This window comes from Nipponia nippon, unplaced genomic scaffold (genome assembly GCF_047370975.1).
Source record: "Nipponia nippon isolate SJK-2023a ecotype South Korea unplaced genomic scaffold, ASM4737097v1 scaffold_2, whole genome shotgun sequence".
Lineage (NCBI taxonomy): Eukaryota > Metazoa > Chordata > Aves > Pelecaniformes > Threskiornithidae > Nipponia > Nipponia nippon.
The window spans coordinates 33,673,616-33,696,356 of record NW_028262336.1 but is presented as its reverse complement, the minus strand read 5'-3'; the positions used below and the strand labels follow the sequence as shown (position 1 = coordinate 33,696,356).

Genomic DNA, 22,741 nt, shown 5'->3' with positions numbered 1-22,741 from the left:
TAAATGTAAAGTACAAATATTCCATGTAAAAATGAAACATTGTATTCTGGGCCAATGTCATAGATGATTTCTTAACTCACCCCAGTAGCCCACTGGAGGAGCTCCTATTAGGAGCCTTCAGAATTGCTGCTCTCCAGTGTGATGTACTAATTGCTGTACTTGGGAGGCAGAAGCACTTGCATAGATTTGAAGTCCAGGAAGGACTGTGCAAGTTTGTTATCTGGTCCCTGGCATAAAGCACAGTCAGAAAGGATTCTTGGATTTACTTAAAGCAAAATTAAATCAGGGAATGTTAACATGCATTCATAAATTGATTTTATTTAGTAGCTTGTAAAGTCCATCATTGCAAGCAGCAATGACACAGGTAAGCAGTATCTTCTTAGAGTACCAACTCATATTTTATCATCTTATCAGGATTGTTTCACACAAGGAACTAATAAAAGCATTTTCCTTCCCTTAAAATGGCACTATGACATTCATGTTATCTTCAACATCCTATTCGGATTGCTCTCATCCTTTGTTTTCCCTTTGTGAGAGCCTGAGACTGCCAGTCATAATATTGACTGAAAACACCTTTTTTAGGTCCTTTGAGTTCAGCCATTAAATAGTTTGCATCTGTCAACTTATTGCTTTTACACTAAACAATTCAACAGCTCATTTCTCATCACAGATCCGTGGGCTGCATTTAATGAGAGAACCTAACAGAAACTCATTGTTAAAGCAATTTTAAATGCCCTCCTTTATGGGCTCAAGAGACTACACTGCTGAAACAAGGGTGATGATAACAGTAGAACTGTTCAATCATATTCGTGAGCTATTTCAGAGCGTTTCACTTCTAAAGGGGCAGAGGAGGCCCACACTTTTACAACTAGAGAGAGAGGAGGAGAACTAACTGCTTTCTTTTCTCCATTAGCTCTACTTAAGCATTTCAGACAAAATAACTTGGTTAAATTCTTACTAAGCAAATTTTCTTTAAGGGCTAATGAATTCCTGAAAGATAATGAAAAAGTGAATGTAGCTTTATAATCTAAAGCTAAGTGTCAAAATCTAGATCAAGTAATAAACTGCATTGTCTTCCAAAATATGGTAGTACATAGCACTGAACAAGTCATTCATTTGAAATAAAATTGAGAAGCAAACTATCAGTGAGGAAGAAAAATGTAAAGGTCTCATCTGTTTACTTTTTAATCATTTCTATAAGAAGAAAAATCCTGTGGTTTTACCTAGACAGCAATACAGAAACAATTGAAAAGTTGTTGAATGAGTAATTTTGTTTTGCTGTAGCATCTTTTCTGATTTCTATTGGCAATCTTAAGACTAAGTGTCAAGGGTTCATGTCTTCAAAATCAGAGCAGCAGTTGGCATTTTTATAAGCAGTCCTAAAGGAAGGCCAAAGCTTTACTGAATATAGAAATTGTTTCTATTACTGGGTGTGGGCAGAGTTTTTGCCAAGTAAGGTTGAAACACGCTTTGTTTACGGAGCAGTACAAGGAAACCATACAATTGCTAACCATACACCTGGTTCTGGAGCTTACACGGCAAAATTTAATTTCCATAATTACCATTCTGGTATCATTCTGTATTAAAAGTAATGATTAAAAATGATAATAACAAGAATATCTGAGCAAAAACTTATGTTTTATATATAAACCTAAAATACAGTGAAATCATTATGATAAAAAGTTCTGTTCAGAGTTTGTCAGCGTTAAAGGCACAACACATCGAGACTGTCTACATGAGTTTTACAGATGTGGAAGGATGCATTTCCATAGAAATGCTCAAACAACATTTACAATTGGTATCCATCCATTTTTCTCTATATACACCAAAAAGTATTAAACAAAAATTTTATTTTAACAGATAACTTCAATGCAAATAGTATTTTAAAAGCTGATTGCATTTATTCCATGCTAGGCAATCTTGCTTAACTTTTCCAGAACTTACTTCATATGCCTACCTATTTAATATAACAAATTATTTCCTGAAAAATTAGCACTTCTTGCCAGTGTCATCCATAGCAAATGAAGAATATAAAGAAAATGCTTTTCAAAGAGAAGGGAAATAAAACAAAGAAGTTACAAAAATTTTGTATTGTAAGAGAGATTTTAAAAGACATTATACTCTTCACACTTTTCAGTGGTAGAGGAAGACAGTAATTATCAGTCACTCCATTGCATCATTTATAATCATTCACCTGCAAGGCTGATACAACTGATGTGTTTTTGTGTTTTGGGGTTGTTGGTTTTTTTTTTTGGTCTACCCTCTTTATGGATAAGCAGCTTGTAATTGATTTTTCAGAAGCTGTGAATACAAATTTACTTACAGTTACCGAGGTGAAACAAGCTGATGCCACTGTGTTGAGTTGTATAAAATCAAACCTATTTGTGCAACTAATTGTACTTTTTACCTGCTTTGGAAAATAAGTACTTGGGAATCCTTTTGTGTTTGTTGATAAAAATGAACACAGAACAGTGAGAAAAGAGCTACTGAAGCAAATGTCTTTGAGTAGATAATTAGAACAGGGTGGGTGATTGCCTAGGGCTGCTATTGCTGGGATTTCATGTTTGATGCTTACCTATCATGAATTAACATAGTATATGATTTACGTTTGTCAGTGTGGCAGCCATTTGAAAAGCTGAAATGTTTGACAGCAGTAAATTTATCTCCTAGTACAAAGATGTCTCTTGCCTCTATTGCTGTTAGTTCCTTCTGTTTCTTCTAGCCATGTTCCAAACAGAAGTGGAGCTTCTTTGTACATATTTAGGCAATAAACAGCTTTGCGTTATAGCTATAGGATTCAATGAGCAAGAGGTCCAGTTAAAGGCATAGTTTGCTCTGCAGAAGATTGTTCTCAACTTTTAAAAAGCAGTTGTAGCTATGAAAGTGGAAAGAGAAACCTGGAGAGGAGTCTGGATTATGGAGGCACAGGGAGGAAGGCTTAAGCCATTGTGAGGTGGGTTCTGTGCACCTGGAGAGGGTGTCTCTACATACCTCCATCTTTTAGCAGTCTTGTCCATACCAACACTGGCAGCTCAAGTTTTTCATTAAGGAAAACTTGAAACTCTCTGGTATAATGGGAAGTGCTATTTGCATAAACTATGAGAGTGTATATACTGAAAAAACTTTAAATACATTATACCATTGGTGCTTCTGCTGTGCTTCTGTGGTACAGTTTTTCTGATGTATAAGTAGTACTGTATTCATGGCCATTACAAGCTGTTTTGGGTCCCACAGCAAGTAGTCACTGTACTGATGATCCTCTTCTGTGACGCCTTACATTTCCTCATGCTACAGCCCTCTCCCATACTTCCTTTCTTAATTTCTGGCACTTCTGGAGAGGCAGGTGGTGGGGCCTGACACGGGGGTTTGGGAAGATGGGTCAGGTCAGAGTAAGGAGGGATGGCTGGGCCCTCTGTCCTCCAACTTTCAGGCAAACTCAGCACCGGTTGGACCTGCAGAGCTGTGAACCCATGAGGTTGTGTGTGCATGCCCATGCTCATATGTTGTGGTGGGGCTGTTATTTTTTTAAAGTTATTTACACTACATAATTTAATTCTTTTTCAAACTAGTTTACTAGTTCACTGTTATAAAAAACAAACACAGAAAACGTCAGTTCTTAGACACCTGTCACATCTCTCCTTTTGTTAGAAAGCATTTCTTTTCTGACCATGACAGTTTGATTTATCTATTACTCTATTTTATAACCTCTCCTATGGAGAGATTTTTATTAACTGATTTTTGTATCCTACCAAGACCAGTGCTTTTGTTGTGCCTGGCAAGAAATACATTGAGATTGTGCACAGTAAGTAAATAATAATGTAAAACCAACTTTACTATGTCACTGGATTGTCAAAAAGCTGGTTTTAATTTTTGCTTTCCACTATGAAATGTTATGCCTCCTTATTTGACTGGTCTGCCATTTTTAGCTACCTAGTAAGTTGCACAAATTCTCATGGCTCCTTTTGCTTCCTCCTGCAGTGCCCCCTAGGTTTGTGGTTCAGCCCAGCGACCAGGATGGAATCTATGGAAAAGCTGTAATTCTCAACTGCTCTGCAGAGGGTTATCCTGTTCCTACCATTGTCTGGAAGTACTCAAAAGGTAGGACTCCTCCTGTGATCACTGGGGACAGATTAATTCTGGTTTAGTAACAGCTTACTCACCTGTAAGTTACAGGTTTAACCTTCATATTGTCAGAGACTGGCAGGGTGCAATAAGGGAAGTATCAGTCATGTTTATACTGTTCTTCTATCAGTTCCGTAAGCACGTAGTGCTGGCCATTGTCACAGACACAAGGCTGAGCTAGATGGGCTTCTGGTCTGCCTTAGAGACGTCCTGCAGCTGTGAATATGTGCCTGTGTTAGCTATGGCCTCAGCAGGCGAGTGATGAAATGGACGGCTGAGAGAAAAGAGATACTGCTTTAGTTGAAACAACCTCAGAACAAGGTTCTCCCCAGCATTTGGCTGATTTTTTTTCCCCCTTCAAAATTCATGATAACATGGCCAATCATCTTTTCAGCAAAGAAATAAGGTCAGGTAGCATTAGCATAACCAGTAATTCTGTATGCGCTTTACATAATGCTTTAACATTTTCTTCTCGTGTAACAGAGCATTAAAACTGGCCCCACTTGACCCTCAGTAACCAAAGAAAATTGACTGCTTTTTAATTAAAATGTGCTGCCTGCTAGATTGCGTATTCTGGCCAGTTGTCTTCTGGCTGATTTTAGCAAGAAAACAAACTCCCCAAACTCTATATCCAATCTACATGAATTAACTCTTTAAAAAGCAAAACTAGGTGCTGTTGAGAAGAAATCCTTATGTAATGCTCCATGTAATTTTTGGTTTCCTTAGGATCTAAGTCCAAATTATATTTGAAGAAAAAGGATGGGAGAAGAGAAATCTTCATATTAAAGACTATTTTTTCTTTTTTTGATAAATTCTGGTTTGTAGCAAGAAGAGTGCAGAGCTCCAAATGCCATTAATCTCAATGGTATACGGGGTTTTACTTATGAATATAGGTCACAAAGAAGTAATTCTGTTTTGTTGTGTTTGCGTGCTGAAGGAGGAGGCCAAGCCAAGCTAGCTGTGTTGTAATTAATGGTGAATTGATAAGCAGCCCATCTTAATAAAGGAGAAAGGGATAGTGGTTCGATTTTAGTGACGCTCTACCATCAAGTGACTGTTTTTAAGATTTTCCATTAACAGATCTGAAGTTTTTAAGCCAAAGAAAGTTTTAGTAGACATTTGACGTAGGCAAAGCCATCAAACTGCAGTTTCATTTTCTGGCCAAAATAACTCTACGTGAAAAAGTTAATATTTTTACAAAAGCCTGTATTTTGCTAATGGATGACTGCAATTTCAATACCTAGTCTAACTAAGGTGCTGTATAGATCTATAGGATATATGCTACATCTTCCTTTAAAGAGATACATCGTATAATTGGTTTGCGAGCAAGGTTTGTGCCAAATTCTGAAATAATTACTCAGGTGAGGCCAGCAGGAGTAAAGCAATTGGATCATAGCTCATCTGTAGGTACCACAACAGAGTAGAAAGGGCATCTGTACGCCTGCAAGCAAGTTAGTGTCATTGGCTTTTCATGTCAGTGAAAAATGGAAAAAGAGGGTTCATTTTTTTTTACATCGGGATAGACAGGTAATGGAAATGGACTTGCTGTCTCTAAAGAATAATGGCAGTGATCAATACAGACACCACATAATCAGCAAGAATCTGTTGTTTTAAATCCTTCAGACTTAAAGAGGCAATGAGCTCACACTGAAACACAGAAGGCTCCGTCTGAGTACAAGGAAACAGTTTTTTACTGCGAAGGTGACTGGCACAGGTTGCCCCAGAGATGCTGTGAAGTCTCATCCTTGGAGATATTCAAAAACCATCTGGACATGGTCCTGGGCAACCAGCTTTAGGTGGCCCTGCTGGAGCAAAAGCTTGGGACCACATGACCACCAGAGGTCCCTTCCAACCTCAACCAGTCTGTGATTCTGTGATTCATGAGCATGTAGTCCTCTTGCAGATTCATCCATGCAGTCGTGTGTGATAAGCTGCTGTCACTGCCAGGAAGGACTTTGGCTGTAATAGCAGTAGCAGAGCACGTGAAGAGTAAGAAGCCTTTGAAAACTGTTATGCAATATTTTGCCCAGTTGTAGCTCTCCTCAGAACTATCAGCCCTTTCCCTTATGTGAACACAAAATTGTCCCCAGAATTTTTCATGTGAAGAAATACAGGAAATGAGTGCTTGTATCTGTCTACTTGGCAATTGTTTGCAGACAGGGAGAGTTAGTGAAGCATAAATGTACCTTCTAACTAAATGACAGGAAAAATGGCTTAGTAAAGAAAAAAAAAAATAGACAAAGGGGGAAGTGGGATATGCATGTAACTAAAATAGTTGAAAAATCAACAATGGCAACTGATTTTTGTGAAAACATTACCCCTTTATCATTTCTAAGTTCACAGGATTGGCCACCAGACCTTCAGCGTAACTGTAACTCCCCAAAGCAAGCTCTTCTAGGACTAGAAAGATTTTTCATATGCATGTCTGGTCTTTTTTAATTTTCTAGATATTGTATTCATAGATTGTTATAGCTTGCTATTTTATACTAAATCATTCCCCATAGTATTTATTCATTGTATTTCCTTCTGGGCTGACTCAGCCAACTGCATATAGTAATTAATGCTGACAGATATTAACTTCGTGTACAGAAGTGGTATAAGAGAATTCCGTTAAAGAAGACTACCTTATGATTTCCCTGAAAAATCCTGTCTCCTGCTGCCAAAGTAGGTTGTAAAACCCTTTGTTACAAGAACCGTATCTTAATATACACTTAGACAGTCCCTAATGCTGGAAGAACCTGAATTTGTGGTGGGCCTCTGGACAGTACAGCATGCTGACAGTATGGCAGTATTCTGTTCCCTATTTCATAAATCACCCAGTATCTTATTTCCAAGGAAAAGTAGGTTCTTTCTTAAAACCGAAGTTGATACAGAAATCTTTGGCTTCCTGTCTTTTTACGGACTTTCCATTTTTACATTACCGCCAAACATGGCAACTCATGCCTGATTAGTGGTCTGAGCTTTTTGTTTCTTACTTTCTTTGTATTTTTTTTTTAACAGTCTGAACAAATACTGGCTACAAACATGGCAGAACAGAGATTTTATGTGTCGTCAGTCAGTCAGCTGTAGGAGGAAACAAGCAACACAGTTGCTGATGTGGTTTTCCACGTTACCCAGAGTTTTGTAAACAAGGTGCTAGGGGTCCCTTGAGTATGCCATGTTTACTGCAACAGACATCCCTCTTAGTCATAAGAAATTCATTTGGTGTATGCATTAGGGATGCATACTTGTATGACTGTTCATCTGTAATTGTCAATAATTTATCAGCCTCTAAATGTACAACAAATGTGCCTTTTTACCCATGAGCGGTCTGAAAATCTCCTTCATTTTCTCTCTCCTCCTTTCTGCTTCTTCCACTCCTGCTTCATGCGCCTTTTGCCCTTTTACCTTTAACATGGGCAAAATATTACTACTATTGCATTCCAAAAGTCTTTCTTCTTTCCATTTAATGAATCCAGTTTTAGCAAAGAACCATTCCATTTCTTCTGACAATGTCAGAAATCATTTGCATTTTAATTGAATTGAGCCTCTAAGAACAGGAAGCTATAGTTTCTGCCTTATTTAAAAAAAACCTGAGATGCTTTCCTTCCTAACTAATCTATTTCCGTGGGTGTCCTGCTTTAGGTGCCGGGGTTCCTCAGTTCCAGCCAATTGCATTGAACGGTCGTATCCAGCTTCTCACAAATGGCTCCTTGCTGATTAAACATGTGCTGGAAGAAGACAGTGGATACTACCTCTGCAAGGTCAGCAATGATGTGGGAGCAGACGTCAGCAAGTCCATGTACCTCACTGTTAAAAGTAAGAACTAAAACACTTCTCTGTGATCCAGATGTTACCATTGAGTGAAAAAGCCTTGCCTACTGCATCCTTAGTTTGGAGGGAGGGGAGAGGTTGGTTTTGTTGGTTTTAATTTAATGTTGGTATTCAGCTGTGTGTGGCAGCACCTGGAAGTTAGTACAGTTAATAGTATACATTGTTTAGTAGAGGAAGAAAAGGGGACTTAAAAATTAAAAGGTTTAACATGTCATTTCAAAAATCTGTATCATATCCATGAGCTACAGCTGAGTAATGAAAGGGAAGTAAGAAAATTCTTTGGTCAAGGGTAAAAAAAACCAATAACAAAGGAGAAATACCCACAGCAACTGTTACAAATCTCAGAAGTTGAAGAAAATATGGATTTAAAAGTCCCTTAGTCAATTTTCAAGGTACTATAGATAGATAATACAGGTACAATTACAGCAGATACCAGGAGATGCTATAACATACTATAAAATATTATAGATAAAACCACAGTAGTCATTTTGACTTAGCCACTGGCAAGTAACTTTCAGAGCATGCATCTAATTCTGTTGAATCTGGAGTGTGTACACAACCTCAACCTGTCTCTACTTTCTAGGCACAAGAGACAAAAGCAATCCAGTTTTTAGGTGTATGTTAGTTATAACTCCTTCGAGCATGACTATAGCTGAGAATATAGAAGAAATAATATGGGGGGGGAAAGCTGTAGAGATAATATCATTTCTCACTAGAGAAAAAAGAGACTATTGACACTTCAGCATGCCAAATGTTCCTGGATGACCTATTAGACCAGTATTGAAGGAGGTCACCAAGCCATGCACTTTCATGTTTATAGGGTTTTTGAAGATTGACTGAGTGCTTTGAAGTTCTGAGGTGTCAATTATCTTGAAAAAGGTTTGCCCTTGAAAGTAAAAAGATTTTTTTTTTTTTTTTTTTTTTCTGAAAGGAAGAAAAATCCAACTTATTCTTCATTGGAGACCTATACTTCAGACCACTAATGTTTAGGTTTAGGGATGGTGTTTGTTTGTTGTAATGTCAGAGAATGAATAACTAAGTTCTTTGAAAGGAAGAGTGTCAACTTTGTTAGATTTACAAGCCCCAGTACCTCAGATGTCCTCTCCATTCTGATTCACCATAGTGGCTTTGTCTTCTGAAAAATAACATGATATCCCAACCTCTCAAGCTAGTATATTAATTGCATACTTTTTCTGTGGATCAGTAGAAGTTCCAGCTTCTGTGGCTTCCATAACTGGCCATTTTTGGGCCAACCTTAAACTGTAGTAGCAATGCACTCTTGTAATATGCTACAGAAAAACATCTTTCCTCTGGTTGGCAGCTATGCACACTGCCTGTCTGATCACTGCATGCAGTTTCATGTGTGATAAAAGAGCATCCCTTATCAAATAAGAGCAGGAGCTTCCCTGGAGAGTCAGTTGCTGTTTGAATCTAATGAAATCCCCTCTGGCTCTGAGATAGCAGGCAAGCACGTCTGTACCCTCTCACACATCCACACGAACACACGTACTGCTCCCAGCACAGCTGTTAGAGCAAATGCCGTTAGCGTGTTGGTGCGTGCATAGAAGAGGCACAGCTTTAGCTTTAATCAAGCACACATTAAGGGCAAGCTGCTTTGGGGAAGTGTGCCATGGTGGGCTTCAGGTATAGCTGGATCACCTGTTCTGGTAGCGTGGTTATGGCACTTAATACTTGCAGCTGGTCAGGTGGAGTGACTCCAAAGTGAGGGCCTGGCTCTGTCTTTATTCTCTCTGGTACTGTACCTTGTCATTTGTTGTTTGGTTTTTCTCTCTGGTTATTCTGGCTCCTTTTCCCTCTCCCCTACAAGCCTGTTTCAGGACCTTAGTCTTCAGGTATATCCCTACTACTAGATAAAAACCTTGGGCTTCCTTCATTAAATTCACAGTGTTCTTACTTAGTCGATCCTGCTCCACAAGGTCACCCTAAATGCCTTCTTTACTCAGAGGCAGAAGGTGAGAACTGGCCCAGGCAGTTGTTTCTGGGTGGCAAAGTTGGTAAGAAACAGTCTTCCAAAACATAAACAAAGATTAGCATCAGCACATCTTGTTGTGGCTTCCTTGTGACAAATTGGCTTCCCATCTTCCTTCAGTCTATATGTGGGTCATCAGTGAGCAGTTGCTCAAATCACCTGATAAAAAAGTAAAGTGGCTTAGATGGATTTAGTCACTGATCGTGAAACTCGACTGCTTCTCAGAAAGAAAGATATGGCAACAGTCCCTTTACAGCTGCCTCCTTCACTTCTTAACTGTCCCTTGTACCACAGATACCTCATGTATGCAGATAGTAACCACTGATAGCATCACTGTGAACTTAAAAAAAAAAAAAACAACCTCTTATGTACAGGTGATTCTCCTCCTGCATATTTGATAAAAGTTTCCACTTACTCTGTTAGTAACATTGCTGGATGAAGTTTTGCCTTTCATAGATCCTGTGACAAATCTCTTAAATGAGACTGGATGCTTTACTCTTCCAGAATTTTCGGTGCCACCTGTATGTAAACAGAAAAGCTATTGACCTTTGATGTCAAAAGAGGGTGGACAAATTTTTGTTTTGGTAGTTCAGGAGTGGACAGAATAAACATTGACTTAATATACTCCATGACTTGCTACCTCTATAAATTGACAGACTTTTTCTTAGTGAAAAGCCAGCTCAAGCTATAAACCAACTTGGCTTGCTTAACAAGACTCTTAATGCTAAGAAGGAAATGGTAGGAATTCCGGATACACGTTTATTTAGTGCCTCAGTGTTTGTTGTGTGACACCTTCACATCAGAGAAGCTAATCCAGCTTCTTCGTTGAAGGTAGATTGTATGAAGAGGGAGTGCAAAGAAAAAAGGTGAGAGGAAAAGAAAGAGGCTTCAGGAATGCTAACAGAAATGTGAAAAGAAAGAGCTGCCAGAGTCAATGCTGAATCAGGAACCACAGGGCTAGAATGGCAGCCGTGAAAGCACAGAATCTTCACTTAGCAGCTATTATCTTTCTCCCTTCCTTTTCAATAAATAGACATAAAAATCATGATCAGTGATTTTTTTTTTTTTTCTTTTCTTCTGAACCAAGGATAAGTAGTTCTCAAATTCCTTATTCACCAAGACATACAATATTAGAAAATGATGAGAGATCTGGAATAAGGAATCTAGCGCTGTCTTGAGAAATGACTCCTGGTGCTTGGGATGAGAAGACTTCTAAAGAATTTCTATAAAAGATAATGAGCCTTTAACATGAAGGGAAGAACTAAAATTATTTAAAGGTTGCCTGGAAGTCACAGGGGAAGAGATGTCTGCTTAAAATGGACTGCCTGCCTGCCTTCATTTGAATAAACGTCACACTTCCTAATTCCACTTTCGGGGCTATATATAACACGATAGAATGATATTGTGAAAAAATTCCCTCTGGAAAAGCAAACTTTCATTAAGTTATGTATGTTCCTATGTAAATAATCTGTTGGAGGCAGTCATGTTAGCTCTGCCCCTTCCTAAATCCATCACTTATTTTCGTGTCAGTGTGGAGACTGAGAAGTTTTAATCTGGTCACCAAAACATTTCCAACAAATCCTGTCCACCAAGAAAACAGAATTGCTTCATTCACTTTCCTCTCAAATATGCTTCTTAACTATTTGCATTATATGTGTTTAATACATAAACCTAAAGCCGTCAGTCAGACCCACTCTTCCTTCCAGCAGGAACATACTAATCCCAGCTAATACTTTTAACACTAAGTTTCACCACTTAAACATTTTTTAAAAAACTTCTAAAAATTACCTATGACAAGTGCTGATGGAACAACAGAAAAAGAGGTTGTTTATGAAAGGGAGCCCAGTCACAGTGTAAAAGTGAGTCTAGTGCCCTGTTTCTGCAGCTACCCTGGGTCTTGGCTGTGGTAATTCACCACCCTATGCCTCTGCTGCCTCTGCCTCCTTTAGTGCCACTCGTCCACGTTGACTATGACCTCTTCCAGGCAAGACTTGTTTTTTTTCCATCTTCAGACAACTTGTGGAACAATCTGGCCCCAATCACGTAACTACCTACTACTGCAAAAGAAATAAAAGATAATAGTAGTTATAAACACAAACAAGCCCAAAAGATGCTTATGAAAAGGGATTCTAATCTAGTGAAGCTCTTTCCTGCACTGCTAGCTAAAAGTTATTCCACTGTATGGCTGAGGCACTGTAGCATTTGTTTATTAAAATGGATAGAGGTCTATGCCTGGCTTCCTCCATGAAACTTTATCTGGGCAGGATAAAGGCACGCTTCCCATGTGGCCAGTCAAATGAGTTTGCTTTGCTGCAACACCTGCAGTAAAGCCAGTAAGCTGTGATGGAGAACTTGCTGGGCTCTGCTCACTAGGGTGCCTCTAAATGCTCATTTTAGTCTTTAGGAAAATAATTCCTTGTTGAGAATATAGGAATGTTGAGAATGTCCAATGGCTACTTTTCCTTGTGTATGAAAAGAATAACGTTTATACATAGAGACTATCCTTTTGTTTATGTCCAGTTTCTCATTAAAAATGCATATATCCCACAAGATGCCAGTAAGGGTGGCATTGCCTGTTCTGCATTTGCAAAGATAGGTTATCCATGCTATGTTGTAAAGGAAGATAAAAATCACCATCTCTAACACCTTCAAAAAATGCTTACAGGAAGAACAGCAATCATACTATGTCAAATTCACCTGAGCCTAGTTATTTTGATATTTCTGAATCTGTCCTTGCTCCATTTTTCACAGTCCCATGATCTGTAAATAGTGTTTTCTCTGGCAAAACAAAACAAAGTCCCCTGGTCTGATTGTGTACTCTGTTTTACTGTTCTCTTCTCCTGACGTTCTGCTGTCTTTAAACAAAGGGCTTTTTCAATTATTTGCTTCTTCATACTTATTGTGCAGTTATCTCAGGTAGAGTGCATTTTTGTCCAATGGACAAATTTGGCCAAAATTGGTAAAAATCTCTAGCTGGCTTACTTGCATATCTACTCAGAAAGTAAAGTGAAGGAAAACCAAAAATAATTTCAGTGAAATGATACTACTCTTGTATCCCAAAGTGTCTTTCTCATGAGCTGGTGAGGTGCCCTTGCCTACCTTTGCCCTTACCCTCATGACAGGCAGCTCTTTCTTTTACCACCTATTTCTTGGCAAACAAAGGCAAAAGCTGTGTTAAATATGAGGATGTGAATGAACTACAGTACAGCTTAGTTTGAATTCCAAGTTAGTGGTGATGGATTGTAACACACTCTATCTGTTTTAATTGCTTATTTATTTTAATTAAATGCAGAGTCTAAAAGATGCTGTAAGAAAGCTATGGTAAATCTTGGAAACATGAAAATTCTCCCTAGACACAAGTACTTTCTCTTGTTAGTAAAACAGCCCATTTTTTTCCTAATGAGGTCCTCCCACTATGAGAAATGAACAGGGTCTGAATGCTGTTTTCTGCCTCTTCAGACCGTTGGCACAGCTTTGATTTAGGGACTTGCACTTTAATCACCCATCATGTGTCATTACCCCGACAGGTGGCAGCAGCCGCAAGATACAAGCTCCAATAAATTGCACTGAAAATCGCTGAAGCGATCCTTTGTTGATTTTCCTTTACAGCTATTCAATGGCAGATCAGCTGTCATAACAACACAGTGCCTGTGGCAACAGGGTGAAATTAAACGTGAAGTATGTTCAAGGTAGCTGGTAGAAAGCTGGAATATCCCTTTTCTTCTGTACATTCAAATGCTTTCCACTTCTCTCAGTAATGCCAAGCCTGTGGCAATTGGCTAAAACGAATGCTTTCTCTTGTAAGATAATTGCCAGATGTACTGCAGTACAAATACTCAAGTGCTTTTGCATGCAAATCTTTGCAATACTCTCATTTAAGGAAAAGAGGGGAGGTAAGGACTTACGTCTTTTTTTAAAAAAAATATTTTTCTGATTGGGTGCAAGGAGAGAAAGAATATAGCAGCCCTTTTTCTTTTCTTCAAGGCTGGCTGCACAGCAATGTTTCTAGCAGGAAGGTGAAACAAATTTCTCTCCAGCTAGCTAGCTAGCTAGAAAGTGCAGATAGGTTCTGCTGCATCTTTTTCATTTGTATCAACAGTATCATATTTATGTTTTTTTTTCAGAATAGTTGTCTCTCTCAGCTTTATGTTGCCCAAATAGCAACATTGAAAAGGAAGCATGGGTGATGTTTCTTTTCAGTTTTCTTTCTATTGAAATTTTCACAGTGGATACAGAATATCGAGGTTTTCCTGAAAAATAACCAGTTTAACAAAGTTGTCTTGATCTTATCTTTTGAATACCTTCACATCTTCACTTTTCTAGAAAGCCTCGTAAGAGAGAGGATTCACAAGGTACTTACTCGAGCTGTTGTTTTGTTTTCTCCCTTTACTGAACATATCAGTAATACTTAAACACAGTGAAACCACAGATATTTTAACAGCGTGTCCTCCTTTCTCAATCTTAATACCTCTTGTGTCCTGTTAAATTTCTAGTTTATTCAGAGAAGGTTTTACATGGCTCTCACATTGCCATGTCCAGGTTTGGCTAGCTGTGGTCAGTAGAATTCTGAGCAACAGAGATCATTTCAGATCAAGGATTACAGCTCCTATGTCTCTGAACACTGCTGAAATAAGATTTGAAAATAAAGTCCCCTCTGCTCTCCTCCTCCAGTTGAGATGCTGTTGTTGCAGTGATTGATACAAGCTAGATAGATAATTCATTCATAATAACCTTCATAGAGAAAGCATGCCCAAAAATTTGGTATACTGTATTTCACACAATACTGCAAACCCTACTGTGCTAGAATAAAATAAATAGTAACCCTGAAAGGCTCTTATCTGGGAGAAAATATTCTGGAAATTATTCTTACTGATAATTTGGAAAGTTGTTTTCTTGAAAGAAGATTTAAAACATAACTGTTCAGACTTAGGCTTGCCTTCACGGGAAATGTGAATGCATACCCTTCTGGAACACAGTATGTCTTAATCAGGTTTTAAGGAAGATATATGCCACTAAGCAAGGACACTTGACAGCCTGAATTTCAGAATTACTCATCTTGGAGTTACTCATTACTCATCTACCAGGTTTAGTTTAGTAAACATTACTCCTCCTTCTACTCTGATAGGACAGGTGGAACATCCTCAAAACTCTGGTGTTCATTGTTGTCTTCCTTTCCACCTCTGGTGGCAAAGAGGTTGAGTGCCCTGCTCCTAGCTCTACCACTTTGCACCTCCTGGGCTCTGTGCCGACTCTAAGCCTCATTTGGGAGAGCGGTCAGAGACTATCCAAAGGTGCAAGTTACAGCTCAACCCACAGCTGCTCAGATGGCTCCTTTGGGTGGAACAGCTTTGCAAGGCACACTCAGAGCATTGTATTCAGAAGCACAGCAGTGGAGCGCTAAGTGGCTGGAGCTTGATGTGATGGCATGATGTGAGGCTGTGGTGACTTTTACCACATGAATCTGGAACTGGGATTGAAGTGATGGGAGAGAAATGAGTAGACATGGTAATTAAATTTGAACATTTATCTCAGAAATTCTCATCAGAACACACCACGCTTAAACAAAAAAGATTATTTTTTTTTCTAATGTTTTCTTAAAATAGTAAACTATGAAAATTACGAAATGGTTCTACATCTCAAAGCCAGCTATGCAAAACTGTGTCTTAATACAAATAGTGTTAAGACATTGTTCTGATAGGTTATTTCCTTTTTTCTTTTAATCCATGTGGTAGAGGAGTAATGACTAAACACTAACCATGCCCTTGATTCAGTAGTGATGTTTACTGGTTTATCTAGAGTCAAATTGATTTCAAATGCAGCACGTACACTATAATTTTTCTTGAATATTTACCTTAAGGGTCATTTAATACATATAAATCCCTGTATTTTCATGCTTCTGTTTTGTTAAGCCAAATAATTTTCCTGAGTAACATTTTAAAATATAGATGCTGCTGTGAATATATCAGTTTCATTTGTAGGGTGGGGGCTGTACGCAGTGTGTTTGCTGGGTTTAATGTTGGCTTCTAGTGGAGGAAGTGCATGCGTGATCTATTGTCACTTATTTTTATATCTGCAACGTCATCAAGAGTTGGGACTACATCTCACTAACAAAGATCAAATAAACTTAAATCAAGAGAGCATTGTAAAGCAATAGTGGGATGTAAATTAATTTAGCAGGTATGTGCAGTACACATGACTATTTCCACTTCAGAAAAGCTAGCTGTTATAGTACCGTGTTTTTCCCCTTCTCTTTTCCTTTCCCTTTTCCTTTCCCCTCATCTCTTTTCTCGGTGTCTCATCACGCCAGCTTTAAGGTATATCTCATTTACAAAGTAACCATGTTCCAGCAGAACAAAGCCTCAGGCTCAAAGAGGACGGTATTCTCATGTCTCACATAGTTTTCCCTTCACACCCAGTGGTGCTTCTTCCTCTTCCTTGCTGTTGCCGTTCTGCAAATCTCACATCTTTACCATGACTTCCTCCTTTCTTTTTAAAATCCTTTTCCATCCCACATTCATTCTCCTATCTCTCCACAGCTCCCCATTATTATTTTCATATGAGTTTCAGACTTGCAGAATACTCTCCGAACAGTAAAAATAGTGGACAGAATCTTAAATTACAATATTTCTTGTTACGTATCAGGGGTTCTTCTGCACTTTGAATATTTTCAGCACAGTCTTTTTCAGCACAAGACCTATGTTTCAAAAGCTTACTCACTGTTTTTTATTACTGAATGCTGTCATATGACCTGCATTATGATCCTTTATAATTATTTGTTTATTTATTTATTATGGCTGATTTTTTATCTTTAGCTTTCATTTGATGTAAAAACCTAACTTTTGCATAAAAAAGGAAAGAGCCATTGAAAAAAAAACTTCACAATACCTTAAAAAATGTGTACATTTTGATACGTTTGAGTATCAAGTGACACAGACACCAAATCAGTTGCATACATTTTTCTGTATAATTCTCCTGTAGTAAAAAAAAAATGTAAAAAAGGTAGTTTATATGCAAATATTTTATGCTTTGGATAAGAAGAGTTTATTTCTTTTTAAATATAAAATCAAATGTCACTATTAGCCAAAGACAACCTTTTACAACTGCTTCCATCAGTGCAATTTTAAGCTTTTTTTAAAGCAAACAAATTTTCCCTTCAAATATAAAGGAAGTGTCATTTTTTGAGGTACTTTCTTTTTCTCTTCAAAATAGTTTTTTTAAGAATTACGGTGTAGCTTTGTTCATAACCCCCTGAAAATCCTATAATGGTACTCAGTATAAAAGCTGCCTATAGATTCTGTGATAATAAGCGTAAAAACAAAAATTAAATTTACATCTGGGAGGCATACAGAAGAACAGAAAATGCAAGGTAGGGAGAAGAGCTGTCTACAAGCTGAAGACAAAGCTGAAGACACTATATGCAGGAGAAATCAAGGCATTGCTTCCTATACCCCTTTCTGCCGTGCATGTCAGGTATAATCAGAAGGAATGATTTGCAAATGAAGATTTTCTTTCGCAGTCTAGATGTATTTGCTTTGTGGGAAACAGGTTTCCTTCACCTTGGATTGCGTTCCTAACCATTAAGATTCAACCTCTGCATCAGCATGTGAACTCCCATCCACATTGTTCGTTCAGATATTTTCTTGGTATGTGATTCTTGAACATATCTTAATCTGCCACTTTTACGTTTCCTAGGAAAAAAAGGAAGTGTCCACTTATGGCCACAACAATTGATTTCTGAGTGTCCTCATGGTACAGATAACTAAAGAAGCATGGCTCCATTTTTAGATAAATCTTATTAGGATCCTGCAGGGTTAAAGAATGAATCGATTTGGTCTGTCAAACCAGGAGCTAATGAAAGAATGAGCTCTTACTGTTGGCCTAATTACTTATGATTAATCTAACCCAATGCAATTTTTTTTTAACTGTTTCCATCAGGCCACAGAATAATTAGTCTTCACTTTTTGTTTTCTTTTCCATACCGAGTTAGAATACTTGATCATGTAGGAATTGTGTTGTCTGGGCAGTAGGTACATCTTTGTGACATTCATTTTACCTTCTCTATCATTGTTTATTCAGTGCTTAGCTTCCATCTGGCAAATTCCTGGTAGCCTCTGGGAAAGCAATGTTGTGTAACTGTATGAATGTAAGTGAACACACAAGCTAATTCAGAAAGGAGAAATTATTCTTCAGGGAGGGAATAAATGCTATAGTTCCAACTACAGTTCTTCGCTTGTGAAATGGTGTTTTCCATTAAAATTTTTATCTTGTTTAGAAATGTGCAAACCCTCCTGCTGACTTTGCAAAAGAGTAAGCAACAGTATCCATTAAGAATTTAGATGTTTATGAAAGCTGGCCTCTGTCTGCATTTATCGAAACATTAGAACAGAGCCATCTGTGCAGGTACGAGTAGGTCCATCTGATTACTATTGTGAAATTGTTTTAGCTGTGGTAGCTGTGAGTCTTCACCCTGACATATTCCCTTGTGCAAGCTGATGTGTTCTCAGGCGATCGAGGAAGTGACCCACTGTGGGCAGGTATTGGCAAAGACGTTCTTGTTTAAACTCCCTGCTTTTACAGTTGAAACTTCTTCTGCTGAATGCTTCTGTACTTACTTTTGCAAAATATCATGTGATGCCATTATGCTGTAAAAGTCCAGTGAAATCTCTTTCTTTGTTTGATCTATGTAAGTTAATGGCCTCAGTTACCAATATCTGTGTGTGCACATGTGCATGAACATGTGGGCACTCACATAAATGTGTTGTTTGATGCTTATCTAAGAGAAAGAATGCAAAAAGGAACAAACCCCATCCAGATGTGGTGAGACAGTATAGGGTTTTCCTGAATGTACTTCTTATGCTGTTTACTTAGCTGTCATGCAGCTTTCAGAGAGACACATGAAATGATTGATCTTTGGCTGCTCAGATGGAGGTGACTGATTTCAAATCTTTGCAGCAAAAAACAGTTACACATCTAGTTTTTTAGCAGAAAAAAAATGTAGAGCCATGATGGGAATTCTGCCTTCATTAAACACAATTCTTCTTGTCTGTGTTAAATCCCTGTTAAATTTTTTGCATTAAATTTAATCCCTAAAGATACATTCTCCAAAAAATGCATCCTAAATATTATGTTCTGAAAGCTGTTTCTTCATTCCTAAAGCAGAACCCTGATTTATAAAAATAGTGTGCATACAATTGTCTTTTATGTAATCAGTGGCATGCTGACGGATGCTTAGCAAAGCAGATGGCTATTTAGGAACTTAAACATATGTTGCTAGGAGTTGATTTGGGGTTTTGTTGTTGTTTTAAAATTTGGCTTAAACTTTTAAGAAAAAGTATGTGCATGTAAATTATATGCCATACTCTGTAAGTATATGTAATCAAGCTCCAGCAAATGTTGTAAGTGTTTGGAAATGAGTAGTAAAACACCAGTTGATGTCAGTAGTCTGGCTTTCAGTCAGCACTGCAAATTCTCTCAGTTCCATTTCCTTATTCTGAACTTTTCTTGTATTAGTTAAAATAAACTCCTAAATCATATCATCAATGACCTAACAAGAACATTTTTCTACTAATAGACATGTCATATTGAGAGATAAGTACCTGAGAAACAATCCTGTTCTCTTATTTCCATCTGTTTCCTCACAAAGGACAAAGGTTTTCAAAGGATCAAATGTCTTTTCTGAAAGTTAGCTGGTATAAACTTGTGACCACAAAATGTGAGAGAGAGAGAAAAAAGAATACTTCAACAGAGCCATTACATAAGTACATTTTGTTGCAAATCTTCAGAGCAGTAGAAAGACCATCTGTTAGAGGGTTATTTTTCCTGACTTTTAATTACTAGTCATTGATTTTGGTAATTGCACACATGTACATACACAATAGTGCAGCAGGATTTCACTTCTGTGGTCTTGTCTCAAAACTGGCTTTTAAAATGAGTGCCTATTACTGTAAGTGCTCCATAAGAAAGCAGTGCTCTGCTATTTTTGTCTTACTTTGCAATGCAGCATAACTTGCATTTACAACTGGTACAAGTTGGCTCTTTGCCATGCACTTAGAGCCACAAACTCATACTTTCAGCAAGGAAAATCTCCTGCTATCAGATTTTTAAGTGGTGACTTGCCAAGCTGAAATAAGGAAGAACAGACTTTTCATAAGTGTTGCATATTGTTGTTGAAAATCCAATTACCACTTGCTAAATGCCCATCTCTAAGATTTAAATAACAGTTAAATGAAGTTCCTAGCTTTTAAGGAAAATGGGCATGCACCTAAATGGTGCGGAAGACCATTGCAGGAGTGCATATCAACCCTGGGTGCCTTCAGGAATTTTCCTGCCTCCATGTAGCCTCTGTGTCTGTTCCCAGACCTGTTTCAGGGAACTCACCGGTGGAGAGACAGATGTGAACAAGGACTTCTGAGTTTTGATTGCTTATAGTAACCCTCACCTTTCTGGATCTACTTTGTTTCAACATTCCCAGCAGAATAACTCATTGCACAGAGGCATTAACACTCTCCCTTTTTGGTCTTGGACCCTTCAGTGTGAAACTAGTAGATCTCCCAAAGCACTTAAAGAGGTGTTCAAAAACTGAGAAAGGGGAGAACAACCTGGCCAGAAGGAGTAAGTCTGGCACTATCTACTGTTTAGCTTGGCTAGGATGACTAGGGCTTCTACTTTGGCTGTGATCTGTTTTTAACTATTGCTATCTAGTTATTTCACCTGTTAAGGTACAGTAGCAGAATAAACCAGCCTCCCTTCTGGAAGAAGGGGCTGAAATGTACAATCCAGTGAGCATGGATGAGCCAGTGGCTTGGCATATGCTGAGCTGTGGTAGATGTCCATGTGTGTGCCTGGCATGCTGTATATGCAATGCAATTACTCAACAATTAAGGAGGTTGAATTCCCTCCCATTTTCTGTAGGGTAGGCATGTGGATCTGGGCAGTTACCATGGCTTTGCTGATACAAAGTGAATTCTTCGGATGTTACAATTAAACTGTGTGTTTATGTGCTTATATACAATATGTATCTATGTGCTTATATACCAATATGTATCCATGCTGTCTTCTGCAATTCCCAGTAAGTTCCTTAGATCTTGTCCATATTCAAGATTATTTCTGCTTTTGCTGATTATTCTAGCATATTCTAATAGTAACATTACTTAACTGTATTACTATGAATCTCTCACATGGACATGTTTTCTGGAACAAGAGTTGAGCAGTTTAATTAAAATTACTTTCAAAAATGAGACACATGAACAGACAGATGAAACCCAAAGCATAAACCTGAAACAAATTTCACTTCAGCTCCTGCGTTTGAATGAGTAAGCTCTATGTGTGAAATGTAGGAGCTTGAAAGGACTAGGGATTTAACTTAAGGCCATCCAGGGATACTTTTGCCTGGAACACACAGGAGTTAGAGTACTTTTAGAGGATACATCATGTACCTCCATCTTGCTTATACCAAGACAGCTTGACTTACCAGTACATTAACCTGTTTCTCATCCAGTGTGATGTAAGCTAACCCAGGGAACTGTACATATATGCTGAAATGCGAGTGACCTCAAGGAGTTATAGTTTTACACCAGAGTAACTTGCTTTCATGCCCAGAAAATGGAAAAGGAAGAGTCATACTATATGAAGTGTTATAAACCATCTAACCGGTTCAAGTTGGGGGGGGGGGGGGGGTGTCTGTGCTCTTTTTTGTCTCTCCCCATAAAGCTAGTGGGGGAGTTTCCCCAAGTACCATTGGATACCTAGGCAGACATATTCGTCATTGTTGAGATAATGATCTGGAGGGGGTTGCTTCTTTAATTCTTGTACTCCAAAGAAGCTTAAGATATGGACTCTGTATCCTTTCAGTTTACATCATTGTATGTTTCAGCAAGATAGTAAGTGAGAGTGAGGACTTTTCAGAGCCTTTGTGCAAGTCATGTAATGGTTTTTAAGTCTGGCATGCTCTGTGTGTACCATGTGATGTTTACCCAGAAAAAATTGCCTGTTTGCTTTAAATTGGATTTACTTATACAGCTCCTTTAAAGATCTTTTATTATTTTATTATCTTATTTTTTTTTCTTTTCTTTCCTTTTCTTTCTTAATACACTGGAAATCCACTTTTCTGTCCCCGTGGAGGTCAGGGGAGAAAAAAAATCCACATTTGTAAATCCACAGAGGACTTTGTATGGAAAAGGCCAACATGATTAGTCAAAGTATGAGAGTGAACAAATTTTTAAATGTATGTGTCTCTTGTAGTCATATATATGCAGGCATTCTCTCTGCATATATACATATATATGCATGCACATACACAAATATAAATAATGAATACAAAAGTAACTTCATAGCACCACTTGGCATATTGTTTCCATTGAGTATTTTCAGGAGAAATATGTTTATTATTTATGCAATATACTCATATAATCCGTATGCTCACTCTATAGAAACAATATGTAAGAGGCAACAGAAAAGTCAGAGATTGACCTTGTGTAGTTATGAAGCAGTTGGACAGGAGAGGTATGCTTGGGTCTCCCAAACTGCTCTCCTCCAGTGCCACAAGAGAGAAAGAACCAACAGAAGGCAGTGATATCTCTCAAAAAAAGTCTGTTGATTTTGTTTTGTGGGAGCATATCCCACCACCCCTATTCTGGAAAAGCTTAGCTAGTGCTTCATGCATCTTTGAACCTCATTCAAAATTTGTGCTTTGGGGGCTGCTGGGAGGATCGGGTCTGCTCACAGTTCCCTGTCTCCCTCCTGTCCTGTTTTAATCTGTCTGGAGGATTCAGCATGATACAGCCTTCATCGGTTGTAGCTTCTGCAAGCAGTCTATTT

At 38.2% G+C, this 22,741-nt stretch overlaps 1 protein-coding gene across 1 annotated transcript in view; it reads left to right on the top strand.

Annotated features, from left to right (window-relative positions):
* Positions 1-22,741, top strand: part of DSCAM (DS cell adhesion molecule) — a 476,303-nt gene that overhangs the window by 319,186 nt on the left and 134,376 nt on the right. The window contains exons 10-11 of the mRNA XM_087758597.1: positions 3,979-4,098; positions 7,747-7,920. Coding sequence (XP_087614723.1) covers positions 3,979-4,098; positions 7,747-7,920 — 294 coding nt within the window. The remainder of the gene's footprint in view (positions 1-3,978; positions 4,099-7,746; positions 7,921-22,741) is intronic.